The sequence below is a fragment of the Seriola dumerili genome, unplaced genomic scaffold (genome assembly GCF_002260705.1).
Source record: "Seriola dumerili isolate Sdu_G_001 unplaced genomic scaffold, Sdu_1.0 BDQW01000331.1, whole genome shotgun sequence".
In the NCBI taxonomy this organism is placed as follows: domain Eukaryota; kingdom Metazoa; phylum Chordata; class Actinopteri; order Carangiformes; family Carangidae; genus Seriola; species Seriola dumerili.
This window is the reverse complement of record NW_019174586.1, coordinates 10,969,962-10,987,003: the sequence shown is the minus strand read 5'-3', so window position 1 is coordinate 10,987,003 and position 17,042 is coordinate 10,969,962. Positions and strand designations below refer to the sequence as shown.

At 44.8% G+C, this 17,042-nt stretch overlaps 1 protein-coding gene across 1 annotated transcript in view; it reads left to right on the top strand.

Annotated features, from left to right (window-relative positions):
- The window catches only part of spata5 (spermatogenesis associated 5), a 110,112-nt gene that overhangs the window by 74,562 nt on the left and 18,508 nt on the right, over positions 1–17,042 (top strand). The window contains exon 16 of the mRNA XM_022759867.1: positions 13,950–14,114. Within this exon, the coding sequence (XP_022615588.1) occupies positions 13,950–14,114 (165 nt within the window). The remainder of the gene's footprint in view (positions 1–13,949; positions 14,115–17,042) is intronic.

The window sequence follows — 17,042 nt, the reverse complement described above, 5'->3', positions numbered from 1 at the left end:
TTTTTTTCCCCCCCCCCCCCCCCCCCCCCCCCTCCTTCACCAGACCCTTGCTGCGTATCTAGTAATTACCAGAGCACTGAGAAAACCCTTTCATTTAAAGGATTGGCAATTATCTCAGTGGAACACAATAAAATGGCTTCCCCTCAAGAGGAAGGGGAAGTTTGAGCTGCGGTACGCCGCTGCATGTTGCACCGCCTTGCTCTTGAAGTGGGAGCAGAGGTGGAGGTCCTGTAGGAGATCTTTATTTTTTTATTTTGTTTTCATTTTTATTTTTTCCTCCTCCAGTTCAGCTAGTTGATAATCAGAGGGGGGGGTGGGGGGGCTGGGAAACAACATGGGTCAAGTGTGACGGGGCTTTTATTAGCAGAGATTTGTTAAATCGCCGCTCTTAAAATATGAACGCAGCTTAAATTGAAAAAGGGGTTGAAATAGCTACCTTTAAGCAGCCTTGATTTAAAGCTGTGGCCTCCTGTTCACCTCCAGGGGAATCTATAAAGTTGTTCAGGCCATTGTAAATAACACTTTTATGGTACTGTGGGGAGAGTTTGATCCTAACACCTCATTGGGACCAACACCACTGTTAGGTAGATTAGTCAGTTTTGGTCCTTTTTTCTTTAGAGCAGCAGCAAATGATACTGTGACAAAGCACACAAAAATGTAAATGAGCATAAAGTTGTAAAATCTACTATTTTGGGGAAGCGTGGAAAAGGGAGACTGTTGAGTTTGGCCGAGGGAGTTTTTAGTGTTTCAGGCTGTGTAAATGTAGAAGTGGTGTGAGCTAAATCATAGAAGACGTGCTTAAAAATGTGATCACTTAGCCAGATGTGATAATATGGCTAGTTAGCAACAGTAGCAGCCTGCATTGATCAGGGCAGCGCGGCAGAGAGCCAACTTGTTTTCCATTGGTTTGAGTGGTCAGAGGCAGGAATGCACCAATCCAACTTTACCTTCTCCTGATACTGATTTAAAACTCAGGGTATACTGATACTGAGTACATATCGTCATACCAGTGCTCTTTAAACTCTGTATACTTCCCTGTGTATTGCTCATTGAAATGATTTTTATGTAAGCTAACATGAGGCCAAGTGCTGCTGTGGCACTAAAAACTGAGCTGGCTGTTTGCCTTGACTAAATAAATGTAACTGGTAGCAGAAACAATTAATTTTTATAATCTACACATTGTATTTATGTGGACCAGTCACGTTATGGCTAAATTTATTGCTAGCACCAGTACCGAATCACTAGTTAAAGAGTCAGCTCACTCAAATAAGATGGGGCTGAATTGGAAATGTTATTATATGTGGTGCTCAAAAATTCCAAAGTACACATTATTTCTGGACACTCAATTTTGTTTTTTAATGCTGTGAGCAATGCAAATAAAATTCCATTTTCCTCTTCTGTGTTAGTCTGACAGCAGAAATATTAAAACATATATATATATATATATATATATATATATGGATATAAATATATATGTTATTATGTATTTCATGTGTCTAATAAAAGGAAGCTTGTTCATTTTGTTCTTATTTCCTTGAAGAAACCGACCATCTCGTTGGTCACTGTTTGAGCTCAGCGGCGTTTTGTTTGCACGGCGGCCGCTGTTCAGTTCCTGCTCCCGTGTCGTGTCAGCGTTGAGGTAGCTTTGTGTTTTCACAAGCGCCTCCGTGCTGCTTCTACCCACCTCGCAGCCCCACCTGTCGTTTTTTTGCCGCCGGCTCGGAGAGAGAGAGAGAGAGAGAGAGAGAGAGAGAGAGAGGCAAAGTTTGGCTGGAACAGCTGGTTGCCTTGGCAACACTTTGTGCCACCGCAGCGGATTGGAACAGGAACTGGCCTATCCATGTCAGTCTGCAGGCAGGATCTGGGCCATGCCTTGTGTTAACAGATTATCTGATTTCCATTCAGACGGCTCGGGTATCAGCCCCACTCCTCTGCTCTCTGGAAAAGCGACCCCAGCCAGCCTCTTTCTGAAAGCCCCCAGAGCCCTCCTCTCTTCTCCCATTTCCTGTCTTAATTACGCACTCCTTTGTGCCGTTGTTGTTTTTTTTTCTCCCCCCCCTCCCTCCTCTCCCGCCTCCCCTTCTTCTTCTCTTGATCCTTCATCCCCTCCCTTCTCACTGTCTGTCTCTCACTCTCTTTTTTTTTTTTTTCTGTGAAGAGATGAGGACCAAGATTTTGAAGTTTGAAGTCTGTTGTGGGGACCGTCCTCAGCTCCCTCCCTCCCTCCCTCCCTCCCTCGCCTCCCTCCCTCCCTCCACCACCACCACCAGCACCAGCACCACTACCACCTCACACAACCCGGCTCCCCTTCTCCCTTCCATCGTCTCTCCACCTGAAAGGGAATACTGTGTTTTCAATGCATAAAAGGCTTGGCGCTGTCAACAGGATGAATCCACCAGGGCCCATGGAAAACATACTCAGAGCTGCAGCTACAGTTTCTCTGAAAGGGGAGAGAGGAGGAGGAGGAGGAAGAGGAGGGTGGATGGGTGAGTGAGGGAGGCAGCTGGAAGGGATTACAGTGCAGTTTCATAGGCAGCACAATTACAAACATACCAAGTGTTAACTTGGCTGTGCAGCATAACATCAATGATGATGCTTTGGCTCTGGAATTGGGACAAGCCTTTTTTTTTTTTTTTTTATAATTTTCCTGGTGTTCACAGCTGTGCATAGTTACACACAACCCGTTGAGTCCCATCACAGGTAAATTAAAGGTTCACTGGGAAAGAAAACAAGGGGAGAAAAAAAAAAAAAAAATGTGGAGGTGTTGTAAACACAATGGGCATGTAAACCAAGCGGGCACCTCTGCAGTGACAAAAACAGGTTTGTCACCGTCCTGCGCTGGATCCGGTTACCAGGCCGGGGCATTGAGGCGAGACCAAGAGAGGGTGACCTTGTCTGTGGCGAAATCTGACACAGGTTTTCACATGCTGGGTGGGGGATTTTTTTTTTTATTTTTTTTTTTTATATTCTCCTCTTCCTCCCGCCCCCCTCTCTTCCCTCCCTGTCTTGTTATCTCCTGCAGTAGGTGGCTAATTGCTCTGATGTTGTAGATTACATTTAGCATGCAGCTCACATTGTTTGTGTGCAGCGCCGTGCAGCAGGATGAAAAAAAGCAGATATGGCAGAGTTGTGCTCAGGGGTTTCTAGAGTCAGATACTTTAGTTCATTCTTTGGGAAAGCCAATAAAGTTTTGGGGAATTTTACAATTGAGTCACTTTATTTTAATTCTAATTTACTTTATAGCAGATGCAGGTTTTCAGCTGTTTTTCTCCCCAATCAGCAGAAATGTAGTAAAACAAAAGAGCTAAAACAAACATCATTCGTCTCTGAGGGAATAAAATTTTGTGCTATAATAAAAAGAAGTAAAAAATTAAATAAATGAACAGCCATGTTCAGAATCTCCATTATTTTAACAGTGAGTTCATTTAGCCGCTACAACTAATAACAGTTGAAAGACTTCTCCTCGCTGATCATGTTGACCAAGTTTTACAGTGCAGGTACATTCCCAGTTTTCCAAAGTTTGAAACTAAACTTTCTTCAACAAAGGAAACAGAAAGATGTATGGAACTATTACTTCAGATTGACTTCCTGTATCGTATTTTATTGTCTCTAATAATGGAAGCACGTTCCACTGCGGCCACCAGCGAGTCGCAGCAGCCTAACCATGACGCCAGGTCATTTATTCTTACTTATACGGCTGTAACTAAAGATAATTTCATCCTCATTTAGTATCAACATTTTTTTTTATTTCAATTACCTATTAGTCATTTATCCTATGAAATGTCTCTAATGGAGAAAAACACTTCACCGAGCTCCAGGTGTTGTCTTCATAACAGAAAAGCAGTGACATTTAAAAGAAACTGGACCCAGCAAATGGTCTTGAGCCATTGATCGATTATCAGAATTGTTGGCAATTTACTGTTGATCAGCTAATCAATCACCAGCTGCTTTCAGCACTTTGTACTATACAGTATGGACTCCGCTGACAGCTGTGTGAAAGATGCCATGGCTGACATCATGATGGAGGGATTAGGCAGGTGAGAGGGAGAGGAAGGAGAGCTTCGTCTGTTCTGTCTTGTTCGTTCTCTATCAGGGTATTGTCTCACTCTACTAACATGTCCCCTATTTTCTGTCTCTCTGGACACACACATACACACACACACACACACACACACACACCTACATGTTGAGACACACACTCTCCTCTCTCACCCGGGCCCAGTCTCAGCTCAGGATGAGGATAAACAAGCTAATGTTTAGATTTCACGGAAGTGGAAACTGATCCGGCCGAGTCGGCTCTGTCACTCAGCAACGCGCCTGTTTATGTTTGTCTCTTTGGTGAGTATCTGTGAGTGGCAGCATATGTGAGTGTTCAAGTCTGTGTGTGTGTGTGTTTTTGTTAGTGTGTGTGTGTGTGTGTGAGTGTGAGAGAGAGAGAGAGAGAGAGAGAGATGGCTAACATCCCTTTGTGTAGAAGCATGGAGGAGTTGCAAACAGGTTGAAAACACTAACATTGACTTGGGCTTTGTGATGATGATGATGATGATGATGATGATGATGGTAACCATAGAGATGACGGATTCAGTGATAAACAGACTGGTGATGAAGGTGAAGCTGGTGATGCAGGTGTTGAATTTGATGGTGCCCTGCCATGATGAGGGCCGCGATCTGTATTTGTATTTTTTAGGCCACACATAACTTATCAACCCTTTTTCTTTTTCTTTTTTTCTCCCATCATACAACAGTGTTTCAGAACATGTGACGCGAAGGCGGCCTGAGAAATAACATTTCAACAGTATTCCACAGCAGAAAAGCATTGCAAACTATTGTCAACAAGCTTTTGAGAGGAGTCTTTGAACATATTCAGCAAAAGTGAACGCAGGCGATGTCCTCAAAACAACATTAGGGAGAGGAGCCGCATCTGGGTGTACTTGTAAATGCTACACAGTGAGGACCAAAAATAAGTATTTTTCGCAACAGGGTGATGACATTTTGGCCGGTCCTCACTTTGCTTCAAAGGGCTGTTGGAGGGTTGAGCAGGGGTTAGGGTTAGGGTAAGGGGCTAGGGAATGAATTATGTCAATGAGTGTCCTCACAAAGATAGAAGTACTAGTGTGTGTGTGTGTGTGTGTGTGTGTTTTCTCCAATGTATTCAAAAAGGACATTATCTTTGATCACTTGGCAGCACGAAGTTTATTATTTACAGGAGACAAAACATATTTGGCCATCTGGCCTTCCACTCCGTCACATGTGGTACAGATGTTTCTTGAAAAGTACAAAAAAAAAAAAACACACAAAGGTCAATCCCAGTGAACACATTAAAATACTGGTCGGGTGGAGAAGTGCATCATTCATTCAAACGTGAAAACTGATGGATGGATCCTTTACTTCCTTTCTTTCTGACAAGACTTCACAGTTTAAAGACCTTATGAGAGCTTTTTCTTCTTTTTGCCCCTCAGCTACAAATCACAAACCTTTACTACCAACCTTTTTGCCGAGGCTTGTGATAGTGTTTTATGTTTTTTGGGATGTTTTAATTCACCCGGGCTGCCATTGGTTTCCATTCATTTCAAGTGAAGTAGCAGAGACTTGCTTCAGGTAATGAATCACAGTGAAACATTAACTTACGAAGTCTTGAACTGTTGATGATTTTCATTGTGATGGACTGTCTTGTCTCAAGCAAGGTTGAAGTCTCTACAAGGGGATTTTTATATGCAAGTGAATGAAAGCCAATGGCTGTCTTCAAATAATATGTGATTTGTAGCAAAAAGGGCTAAAATATGCAAAAAAAAACCACTGGTATAGTCCTTTAAAAAGTGTGCACAAGTGTGAGGTGAATCTCTCTGTCAAATTCTTCAGAGCAATAATCCCTGAAATCCTCCTCTTTTCTTTCTTTCCTTCTTTCTTTTTTTTTTTTTTTTATTGCACCACTACATGAAGAGGACGACAAGGGCTGTCAGAGAAACACAAAGCACTCAGGGTTGCGTGTTAGGAGCCGCCTGAATGGCACCAGGCCTAACGAGAGCCCGGCAGGGACCCCGAGGTGGGCCTGGCACCTGCAGTCTGTCTCTGGGGGGGGAGGTGGGGGGCTCTGTGGTTGTGTGTGTGTGTGTGTGTGTGTGTGTGTGCTGCATACATATCAGTTTTTACATGCATGTATCTCAGTAGGGGGGGCAGTTAGGATGTCACTGTCAGGAATTTAAGCAGTCGGCGTGGTGTGATCGCCACTTGTTGAAACAGAAGACATTTACTGTCCATGGGGCCACAAGGTGAACGGAGATACTGTACGCACGGAAACACAAGATGATATAAGATGACTGATATGTTCCTCATTGATTAAAAGATACAGTAACCTCTACGCACGTTTCACTTTGCAGTTACTTGTTGTATTAAATTAAGGTTTAAACAGTTGCAGCTGCTGAAAGCCAGCAGTCTGTGCAGATACAGTATTTCAAATCCCGTTTAAAATGTGCGGGACACGCTACAGTCATTCAGTTGATTCATTTGCTATTTTTGTGCGCTGAGAAAATCAGGCAGCGATCGATCTGTAATGGAAAGGGGAAACTCCGTCATGTTGGGGGTGGGCGGGACGACCAAGTGGATAACTTGTAGTTCATCAAATCTCAGTATCCATGAGTAAGAGAATCTGATTCCATGACAGTGCCGGTGTCACCGAAAAGATCATGTGTAAGCATACGCAGCAGTGAAGTCACTTTTCATTTCCTGTGAGGTCCACACACACACACACACACACACACAAACACCACTGATTGGATTTGCTAGTTGTCATTGGACTGTGCTTGCTAGATGAAATGCAGAGGCCCTGTTAAAGTACAGTAATGAGGATGATAGTGGGACTGGAAGCTCAGTGATGGGTGAGACAGATGAAAAAAAAGAATCAGGGCTGTCGGAGGGAAAACGTCGGTCACTGTTTGTTTCTGCCAATTTGTCCAAAGCAGCGACTCCACCGGGGGAGTCCTGGAGGGAGGGTGCCCACAGGCTCTGGGGCAGATTATGGAAACCAGACCTGGTGAGTTTACACCGAACGCAAGGCTCCGTAGAATGAAACTGCGAACTGCAGACAGCTCACAGGAAACGCCTCTTTGTAAAGCAAACATACATGTATTTTATGGCAGCCGCTTTAGTGCTTTTTTATTTTGGGCTCCAATGAGTCGACATTTCAACATGGCCTCGGTCTAATTTCCTCTGCTTTTCTTCACCTTTTTTTTTTTTCTGGTGGGCGACCCTTCCTACACACACACACACACACACACACACACTCTCTGCCCACCTATTCCTATCAAAATACGACTGTTTCTTTGGCAGTGGCCATTTTTATTTCCGTGGAGGTGTGAGGGCCAACCAGTTGGGGTTGTTTTGACAGATTCAGGGACTTTATTGCAGCCCCCAAGGCAGCTGTAGGGGTGTGAGCACCCCCCCACCCCCCACCTCAAACCCAAAAGGAGAGTAACACAGCTGCTGCTACTCCTTCTCCCCCCTCCCTCCCCTCAGCCCCTTCACCTGGTCTCCATATGATCTTGACCCTCACACACACACACCATAAAAGGTAAAAGAGGTGTGACATGTAATTCTGTAATGACCCTATGCACAGCAACACCATGCACACATACCATCTCTCTCTTACACACACACACACACACACACACATCTGTGGCCTTGCCAGGTTTGGAGTCTGACTCCTGCAGGGGCCACACATACTAAAAAATAAAATGTGTAAATTCACGGCGCTTATGTCTTAAAGGAAAATTCCGCATCATTACAGCTAAGGTCTTATTTTCATAATCATTCCTATTAGTAATTAGGACACTAAGTTAATTGCTGAGATCTAAGAACACAGCAGCATCACTAAACAACGTGACAGAGCAAGAACCATGTGGAGTCAAAAGATAATGGAGGTTTCAAATAAACCCCGGATTAAGGTCAAACTTATTTGGAAAATAAACAAAGTCAAATGGCGAAATTATTATTGTTATTACCCAAAGTCTTTGTTAAACATCTTAAACGTACTTAACAGTTTACACACTTGTGTGAGCAATTAGGGTTTAGTACAGACACTTAAGTTGCACAAACTTTCAGTTTTACATCCAGATGCAGTGATTCAGATAAACTGGCCAGGTGTTCACAGATCTCAGCTTTCAGTTTGGTGAAGGTGAATAAAGCAGAATTATCCCCTTGTCTCGTGTGCAGAGTTTAGTGGGGTGCGTTCCTGACATGTTGCCGTAAAGCCCTTAAGTTAACGCTAAAGTTTAAAAGATTGAAATCAGTTTGGAGAAGTCCATTCAAAGAGTAGGTGTATTTGTTTGAAGAGAAACTCAGGGTTGTGCTTTTAATGTGAGCTGGAAAAAAACTTTCAATAATTTGCAACAGTTTCTTTTTTTTTTTTATTTCCTTAAATGTGTTACTCTACCATGCCAAAAAAAAGTCATTTCTTACAAGAAAATATTACCTGCTCAAATGGTTTATACCTCATTTTGAAACTACAAATCTTGACTTCCTCCTGGCTGCGCGGAGAATGCGGGACAGTAGGGGGTTAACAGCGCCAGAGTTCTTTGGTTCTTGGACACGGTGGCCTCGCCTGCCGGATGCAAGTTTGACTCAAGGGCAAAATCCAGAGTGAAAGCCTCACATGTTTTTGACTGTACGCCAATTCTGCTCTCTCTCTCTCTCTCTCTTGCTCGCTCACTCTCTCTCTCTCTCTCTCCCCTGTCACTCTTATCCCTCTCTCTCAGCTCTACCATCCCCTCCCCTCTCTCTCTCTCTCTCTCTGATTTACTCTCTCTTTCTCCCCGCTCCGTTCCTCCTCTGATCCTCTCCGACATCAGAATCGGGACTGACATAAAGCAGGTCCGGTGTCCCTCTGAAAACAGCGCAGCATCGTCCAAAATTATGTCATCTTTTTTTTGTTTTTTAGAAAGATGTGGTGTGCAGAACTCTTCGAGAGATAGTATAAATCTGCTTTCCTTACAAGTCGATATATGTGGGATTTGAAGGAGCTGAGAAACAGAACAGGGCTGATAACCTTTTTTGTACTCTGACATACAGCAGAGGGATTAAATGAAACTCAAGGGGGGGTTTTCACACAGTTTGAGAGCTTATTCTGGAACGGGGGCCTTTCTCTCCGAGGGTTTGGTGTGAGGCTGCGGTTTCGAATCCAGGTGCAGTTTACTCAAAATACTGGTACAAGGGTTTTGCCTCCAAAACGCTCCTGGAGCCAATAGCTTCACGTACCAGTCTACAAGCATTTCATCAGTAATAAAAAAATGGCATAGATGCCGGACAGGATGCATGTTGCACAATCAATGTAAGGTTCAGAAACAGACCTGAGTCTGGACTGAAGCATCTACACCTACAAGTCTGACAAACAGCTGGACTTTTGTTTTTGAAACTGAGCTTCTCCTTAAAGACGATCGGACCCACTTCAGGGCGCAACCTTGTCGTCCAGCATTTAGCCAGTACCCTGTATTCATTTCCTCAAATCTGAACTCTCCGAATGAGACCTCTCTGACCTCTCTGTGAGCTCTCGGTTCCCATCGCGCGCTCTGCATTTTTTCGTTCGGTGTGTGTTCTGCATAAATCCCAGGGTGGCCCATCACCGAGTCAGTATGACTCACCGAGGCCTCTGAGGATTGCGGACTGACAGGTTAGAAAACCACATAGAGCGAATGCCTTCAGGCAGGGAACAAAGTCAACTCATGTCTCCTCAGGCAGAAGCCACTTATTCACCCAGACGAGCCTGCTATCATCCTGCACTTTGGGAAAAAAAAAAAAGCACCAACAACAAAAAAAAAAAAGTTGATTTCACCAGATGTGCAGGGAAGAACTTAGTCATCATGTTCGGTATCATGAACTCAGTGTTTCCTTTCATTTCTCATTTGATCTGACGGGAGCGCGAGGCAGCGAAGCCGATCTGATCTTGATGTTTTTTTGTTTTGTTTTTTTTAAGCCACGCCGTGTCTGAGCTGGCATCTAAGAATAAGACACCTGAATTTGCGGGGGCGTCCGTTTGTAAACAGTTTTTGTAGACGTAGCTCAGAGCGGGTCAGATTGAAGCTGGTCAAGAATGTGCTCAGCAACAAAACGCTCCGAGGAGAAGATTCCCAGCATTCCTCGCTGGTTAGGGAGAGGTACCGGCCTTCACAGATAGGAAGTCGTCTGTCATTAGGGGGTAATCACTTCTTGAGGAGGATTGCAATGCCTGGAATGATTACTGTTGTTATCGGCAGTGAAACTTGGCGCACGGAGAGCGGATGAAGTTTTTTTTTTTTTTCCCCCTTTCTCTCTGTTTTCTCTCCGTGTGTTTTGATCGGCTCGACTGATCCGGCGTAGGCCCCGCTTGCTTTCTCACTGTTGCACCGTGCTGGATTTTTGCTTTCCAGTGTGGCCCACGGTGCACATCGACCCATGTATAAATGCTTCAGTGTTGACTTAAAGCTACCTGGTATTTCTTACCTGGGGGCATTTCTAATTACTAATGGCTCATGTGTAATGATGCCTATCATGTCAGTGGTTCAACAAGGTGGATGCGATCCGTCATGCAGACTCGTGTTAGAACAACAGAGAATTGATCCAACTGCGTGATGTCGACGGCAGTTTGCTGTCTCCCACGCCACTTATCTGTGTTTGTTTCTAGAGTTTTGGTCCTGCAGTCTTCTCAAGTGGGTTGTCTGGGTCCCCTTGGCCTGGCAGTTTTTTTCCTCCTTTCCTCTATTTTCTCCTTCCCTCCCTCCTTCCCTCCCTCCCTCCTCCTTCTTCTTCTTCCCTTGCCTTCTGCCAGTTGAGCCAAGACTTCAGGTGGAATGATGCCGTTACGAAAAGAGCCCGTCAACGCTTGCCCGACATGCCAAGCCAAGTATTTGTCTTTCGGGGTGCCCCCTCACCTCCTCCTCCTCTTCTCCTTCCCCCTCCTCCTCCTACTCTCCTACCCCCACCCTCGGATCCTTGAGAACAGGAAGTGTATCTTGTTAAGTGATGGATGGGCCCCCTGCTCTTGCTGAGAGGAAAGAAAAAAAGCCTTTCTTTCCCTCCAGGGCAGTCAGATGAGTTTAGCAGTCTCAAAGCTGAGGGTCGGCTCTGCTTTTTTGGGAGCGCCTTGGAACCCTTGGAGCCCGAGCGCCTGGAAGCCACGAGCACTTCTCCATTATGCGTGCGGAGAGAATTAACGGCTGATAAAGTAGCAGGCGGCGTCTTTGCACCAGAAAAAAAATGGATCTGAAATTAAAAGGGAGCGAGCCAAAGAGCATTTACCGGAATTGTGCATTTGTGTGTGCTCACATGCGAGCTCGCGTATGTGTGTGTGTGTGTTTGTTTGTCAGTGTGCATGGGAGTGTCTGTATGGGCGAGTTATTTAGCCGGGGGTCAGCAGGTTTGTGTTGGCACACAGCCGCCAGATACTTCCAGGGAGAGCAACTCAGGAAGTGTCCCTGGCACGTCCTCTGCATAGTGCAATACGCACCGCCGCGACTGGCTCGACCTGCTGTGACAAACAACCGCAGACTGCAATCCCCACTGCACCCGTCTCAACCCTGCACACACACAAACCTACAATACCCGCTAACCTGTGGGAAGAATGGTGACAGCAAACTCCCACGTGCGGTTTTATTAGTTGTTCTGCCAGACGCATCTTATCAAGTTCCCCCAAACTCTCAAAGCCCTTATGACTTTAATTGAATGCTGCAGCCCTCAAACCTCTGATCCATCAGTCTCCCAGCAGGTCTCCCCTACAGCCATCATTTCCTCACTCTGAATCACAGTGACGTTATTCCTTTTCTGTCCGTTTCATGCCGACGGTTCGTCACCCACAGCCAGACCCTCTCCTCAAATGAGTGGAAGAATCCAGAGACCTGAAAAACAAGAACATTTCCTCTCATGATCCATTGCTCCTTTGTCAGCCATGGCTCTGTTGTGGTTACCCAAGGGTAGCTACTAATGTTTGTCTCCAGTTTCCATCCTCTCATATTCCATACACATACACAGGAACACAAAAAAGCAACAGATAAAAGGCAGGAAAACTGTCCATCACCTCGGTAAATGGGAATTGGTTATCCAGAGGGAAAATGAAGAAAACCGTAAAACTGAACTCTTAAAACTGCATCCGGCACACTTTGCAAGCAGATGTAACATGGCACAGACAGTTTGATGGTTTCTGTCTTAGTACCTTTGTTAAAGGGATGAAATTGCACTTTTTTCCCATTATGGTTTAAGTTTCAAAATTCATTCTTGACCAGGCGACAAAATAATTCCATCAAGGTCCACTTAGTAGCTGGAGCTCTTGATTATATCGTCATTAGTCCAATTGTCATTGAATCGTAGATGTTCAGATTTACATTTCTCTCAAAGTATTTTTCGGCTTAAAGGTTGATGTTCAGACTTCATTCTTAACCTTGGAAACATCATTTAAGTGGTCGATCAGTTTTTTCCACATTGTTCATTTAATGATTTGATCGATAAAACACCAGAAAATAGTGAATAATGTCATCACTATGAATAATACTTTCAGGAGCCCAAGTTAAACTGCTTTTATCTGACGATAACGATCCGAAAAGATTCAGTCTATAAAGACATAAAACAGGAGCAGCAACTGCTATCTGCCTATAGATTATTAATACTTAACTTTGAACAGGGCAAGCACATGATTGACATTTCTGCTTGGTAATTTACTTATCAAAAATATATGGAAATTTAACCCAAGTACCCCGGGTGTTTCAGCACGTCATTCATCCGAACTACCCTCTGCAGACTGTCCTGTTCCACTCATCAAGCAAACAGGAAGACGCACTGCAAATGCTCGCAGTCTGTGTGCAGTGTATAGAAGACAAAAGGAGGCTGTCAGGCTTGAAGGGTGCGTTGTGCATGTAGAGTAGCAGGAATAGCAGCGCGATGACTATGTAAGAGTTCAAAGGCTGCTGGTCCGGTCCCTCCAACCTTCACTGATCTCTCCTGACGTGACCTCCTGCATGGCTTGCGTCTGCGTGTGTCTCCTGCCTCGTCTCCGCCGGCCCGGGGTTTAGCCCCGCTGTGGCCTGTCTGGCCCACAGCCAGCGACTCCACTGTCTTTACAACCAGGCCTCACTGAGCCCCTTTGGGGAGAGAAACAACAAGGAAACTGTCAGTTCCAGTTGATGTTTGTTTTTTGTTTTTTTTTTCTGTTGATGGCGAAATTGAAGGCTAATTCACAGCGAGTGAAACGCATTTTGTTGTTTTTAAATCCCGCTGTTCTTGGACCAGCTGGCTGGTTGAACAGAACCCGAACTGAACGGCAACCATACCGTACCCCAGCCTGTCCCTGGCCTGGCTGAGGAAAGCCAGTGGAGACAGGGCATATTTGTCCGTCCGTCTGCCTGTCTGTGTTGAGAGGCGCCTGCCACTTAATGACGTCTGACAAGCGAGACAGCGGCAGCTTTGGGTACTCAAGGACTTGTTTTGGGGTCATGGAGATGTGATCTGTAGGAAGTGGAGGGGTTTATCAGATAACGTCAACATTGTCTCCACGCCGACTGCAAGAAGTGGAAAACTGAAATTTCACAGTTTGCATTTTAAGGCATTTGGTTCCCGGTCCTGTCTGAAGAGGAGCGCAGTCAGTGCAGGAGTGGAGTCGGCTTCGGTTCCTGGATCTCCACCGTAACGAGCAACAGTGAGGAGGTCAAAGGTCAGAGTCGTGGCGTCCTGACAGTATTTTTGTGACGCCAAAGTGACCATGTGCAAAAAATGTGCTGGGGAAGACTTGAAACAAAGAATTATAACTCCACTGAATTTTGCATGTGTTACCCACAGCGAGCCAAAGACTGTTTCACTGATGAGCAGTGCTGATGTGTTGAGTCTTAACTTGACAGACGTGTGTGTGTGTGTGTGTGTGTTTGTGTGTGTGTGTGTGACAGTTTGTGAAATATGACGGTAAATCAGACGATGACTGTCTTCTTTCCATCCCACAGGCTCTGATGCGTCCAGGTCGCCTCGACCGAATCGTCTACGTGCCTCTTCCAGATGCTCCGACCCGATGGGAAATATTTTCCCTCCAGTTCCGTAACATGCCTGTGGCCCAAAATGTGTCTCTCGATGACCTCGTGACTCGGACGAATAAATACTCTGGAGCAGAGGTGGGTTACGTTTTCTTGCTTTGAATAATTTATAACGCGGAACCGGTTGTGACTGTCACAGAGCCGTAAAATATGCGAGTCAGATGCTCGTTTCCCTAAAACGACAGAGAGATTAATGACATTAAAGACGACTGTGTGACCTCTTTATAAATCATAGAAAGAATGAACTAAGATCTTCATTCAAAAGTTTCACTCAGTGTAGCTGCCAGAAATCAACAGCGACTGGCTCTGCCTATTTTTTACCATCAGGTCCACATTAGCACTGAGTGTAAACATTTGCTTTTGCACCAGGATAAGCAAAAGATTTATTGAAACTAGCATGACAATGGGCCACTACAAACCATTCAACTAGTAAATGCAACACACGAAGTAGAGATAAGAAGTTTCCCCAGCCAAGTGTAATTTCTCTTAATACTTAATGCTGCAGTCTGCCCCACGTCCAACTTCATTTAATCTATAATCTGTGTTTGCACAAAAAAATATCTTTGCAGCGCTGTTTTTGTTTGGCAAAGTTTTAAGCTTTTTGGTCTGATTGTTGAAACGACGTCCAGTTTCCTCACAGCAGATTTAGGGATATCAGTTTGATCCAGTCAACTCCTCAGACTTCGAGGATTCAAACTGGCGACCCCGCAGTCACAAGCCTTTTACCTTTACCCATCTTAAAACCAGAGAACCTGTGACTGTATCCTGTATTACAGAGAGATGTTACCGTGCTTTTCCATGATGCCTGTGTCGCGTCTGTGCTGTGTCACAGAGCGCCCTCGTGATCTCGCAGCGGACTGGGAGTAATCGCACAAACACGTCTTTGTGTGACAGATTTGTCTCTCTGCATTCGTCTCTGCCGCGTGATTCACATTGTCTTGAGCAGAGAAACTGCTGCTGTCGCACACAAAATAACTAAGAAAATTACAAGAAATAGTGCACAGGTTTGAAAAGAATACTCCACCCACTTGACGTGTGGTGGTGTTTAGACTATGTCCAATATTTACTGCGTTACGGTGCAGACTGTGAGAGTTTTCTGGACCGGTTCTCTCTATCTCTGTCTTGTTCTTCGTCAGAGAAATCTTGTTTGTCTTTGACCTTCAACATAACTCGTGGTTCACACACCATTCAACAGAAAAAGGAAAAAAAAAAACATTCCCATAAGATGGACAGTATATCTTTTGCCCCTGAATGTAAATCCCGGCTGTATGTTTGGACAGGAAGGGGTTACGGGGCATGATAGAAATGTCGTGCCGCTGGTCGTCTGACAGGCTCAGAAAACAGCCGTTTGCAAACGATTCAGACGCAGAACGTGCCTTGGCAGGCTGTGAAAACACAGATTTCATTGTCGTCCCGGTCATGCTTTTTGTGAGATATGTTTGTCAGTACTGCTGTGTACAGATGACCGTGTCATGTGTTCTTTCTTTCATTCGTTTCCCTGAGAAAGTGCAGGAGCCAGGGTTGTTTTGATCTAGATGCATAAAACCTTCTCAAAGGACCCGAAAACTTAATTTGTCTCTCACTCTAAGCAACGGGTTCTTACACGAAACCACTATTATCCAGCAAAGTTGAAACAATACTGGTTCTTTTCACATCAGAGATTTCTTTGGTTTTCGTCCATGTTTGTCCTCGCGGGATTTGTGGGTTCGCGTCGGTGTGATCCGAAACAGACTTGCGCGAAACCCGCCTGAACCGAACATGCACAGATTAGGTTTTTTTTTTTCAGTCGAACCCAGTCGGTTGAGACTCCAGGATAATAAGACCGATTCTCTCCACCAACTAACAAGCAGCCATTATTAAAATGAGCAGCAAGTCAGGTCATTTCTCCCTCACTTCACAGTTCACACACTCTCTGTCCTACGTCAAAAAAACAACTTTTTCTTCTGCGGTTAAACGGTAGCCGCAGGGACGACGTATCAGGAAGTTGGAGAGTTAGTAATAGATTACAGAAGTGTGAGTATATAAACACAACGGGACCGTAAAGGTGGACTGGTGAGTAGATCGGTTTCCATGTTTGGGGGCGTGATGACGTTTAACATCCCTGACAACATCTGTAATCTCATTTAGCCACTTGTTAACAACCGGCCTTTTTTTAAGAGACTTAAAAGCTGAAAGAAATAACAACCGGGGTATTTAGTGATGCATTTTATGTCATAGAATAAAAACTTGAAAATGTCTTGAGCTTGTGTTAACCACGGACTTTATTTCAGTCATCTAACCGAAAACCCATAGACTTCAGGACGAGGGAGCTGGAGGTGCTCAAATGCAACTCATTTCTGGGTTGTAGGACTCATTCCTGCGGCACGTTATTATGATGCATCTTGTTATCAGACCTGATGAACTGCAGCATCACACGTATTACTTAAAACACACATTTGATACCGAGTTTTCAGCCGCTTTAACATTTCCAAACACACATGCAGATGCACACACGCCGACCTCTCTTTCAACAAGTTCAGAAAAACTGCTTATCGGTTCTTAAATCTGTCTGCCGAGGACAGCGAGGTGTTGAGCTGTTTCCATCTTTCCTTTTGACATTATTATCTTCTGGAGGGCAGCTTGAGGTTATCTATAGGGCCTGCTCGTATCCTGAAAGTACACGCTTTCTCCTTGATTCCTGACTCGGCAGCCCCCACCCAAAAAGCAGCCCTAAAGCAGGCGTACACCTGGAGCAGGTATGCAGAGAGAAACCTATCCCCCCGCTATCAGGTGTTGTGTTTGACATCGAGGTTTCTGGTGTAGTGTCTCATCTGTGGAATGGAGGTTTGCAGTCACTTGCCATTGAGTTCTTGAAACCCCACAAAAATTCAAAGACATGCCACAGCCATGCTGATAAGAGCTTGTAGAGGAGGTGGGGTGGGGGGGGTCTCACCTGTGTGCGTATTATATTTTACATACCAACGCTATAGATCAAATTAGATTAGATGAAACCTTAAACTCCCCTGA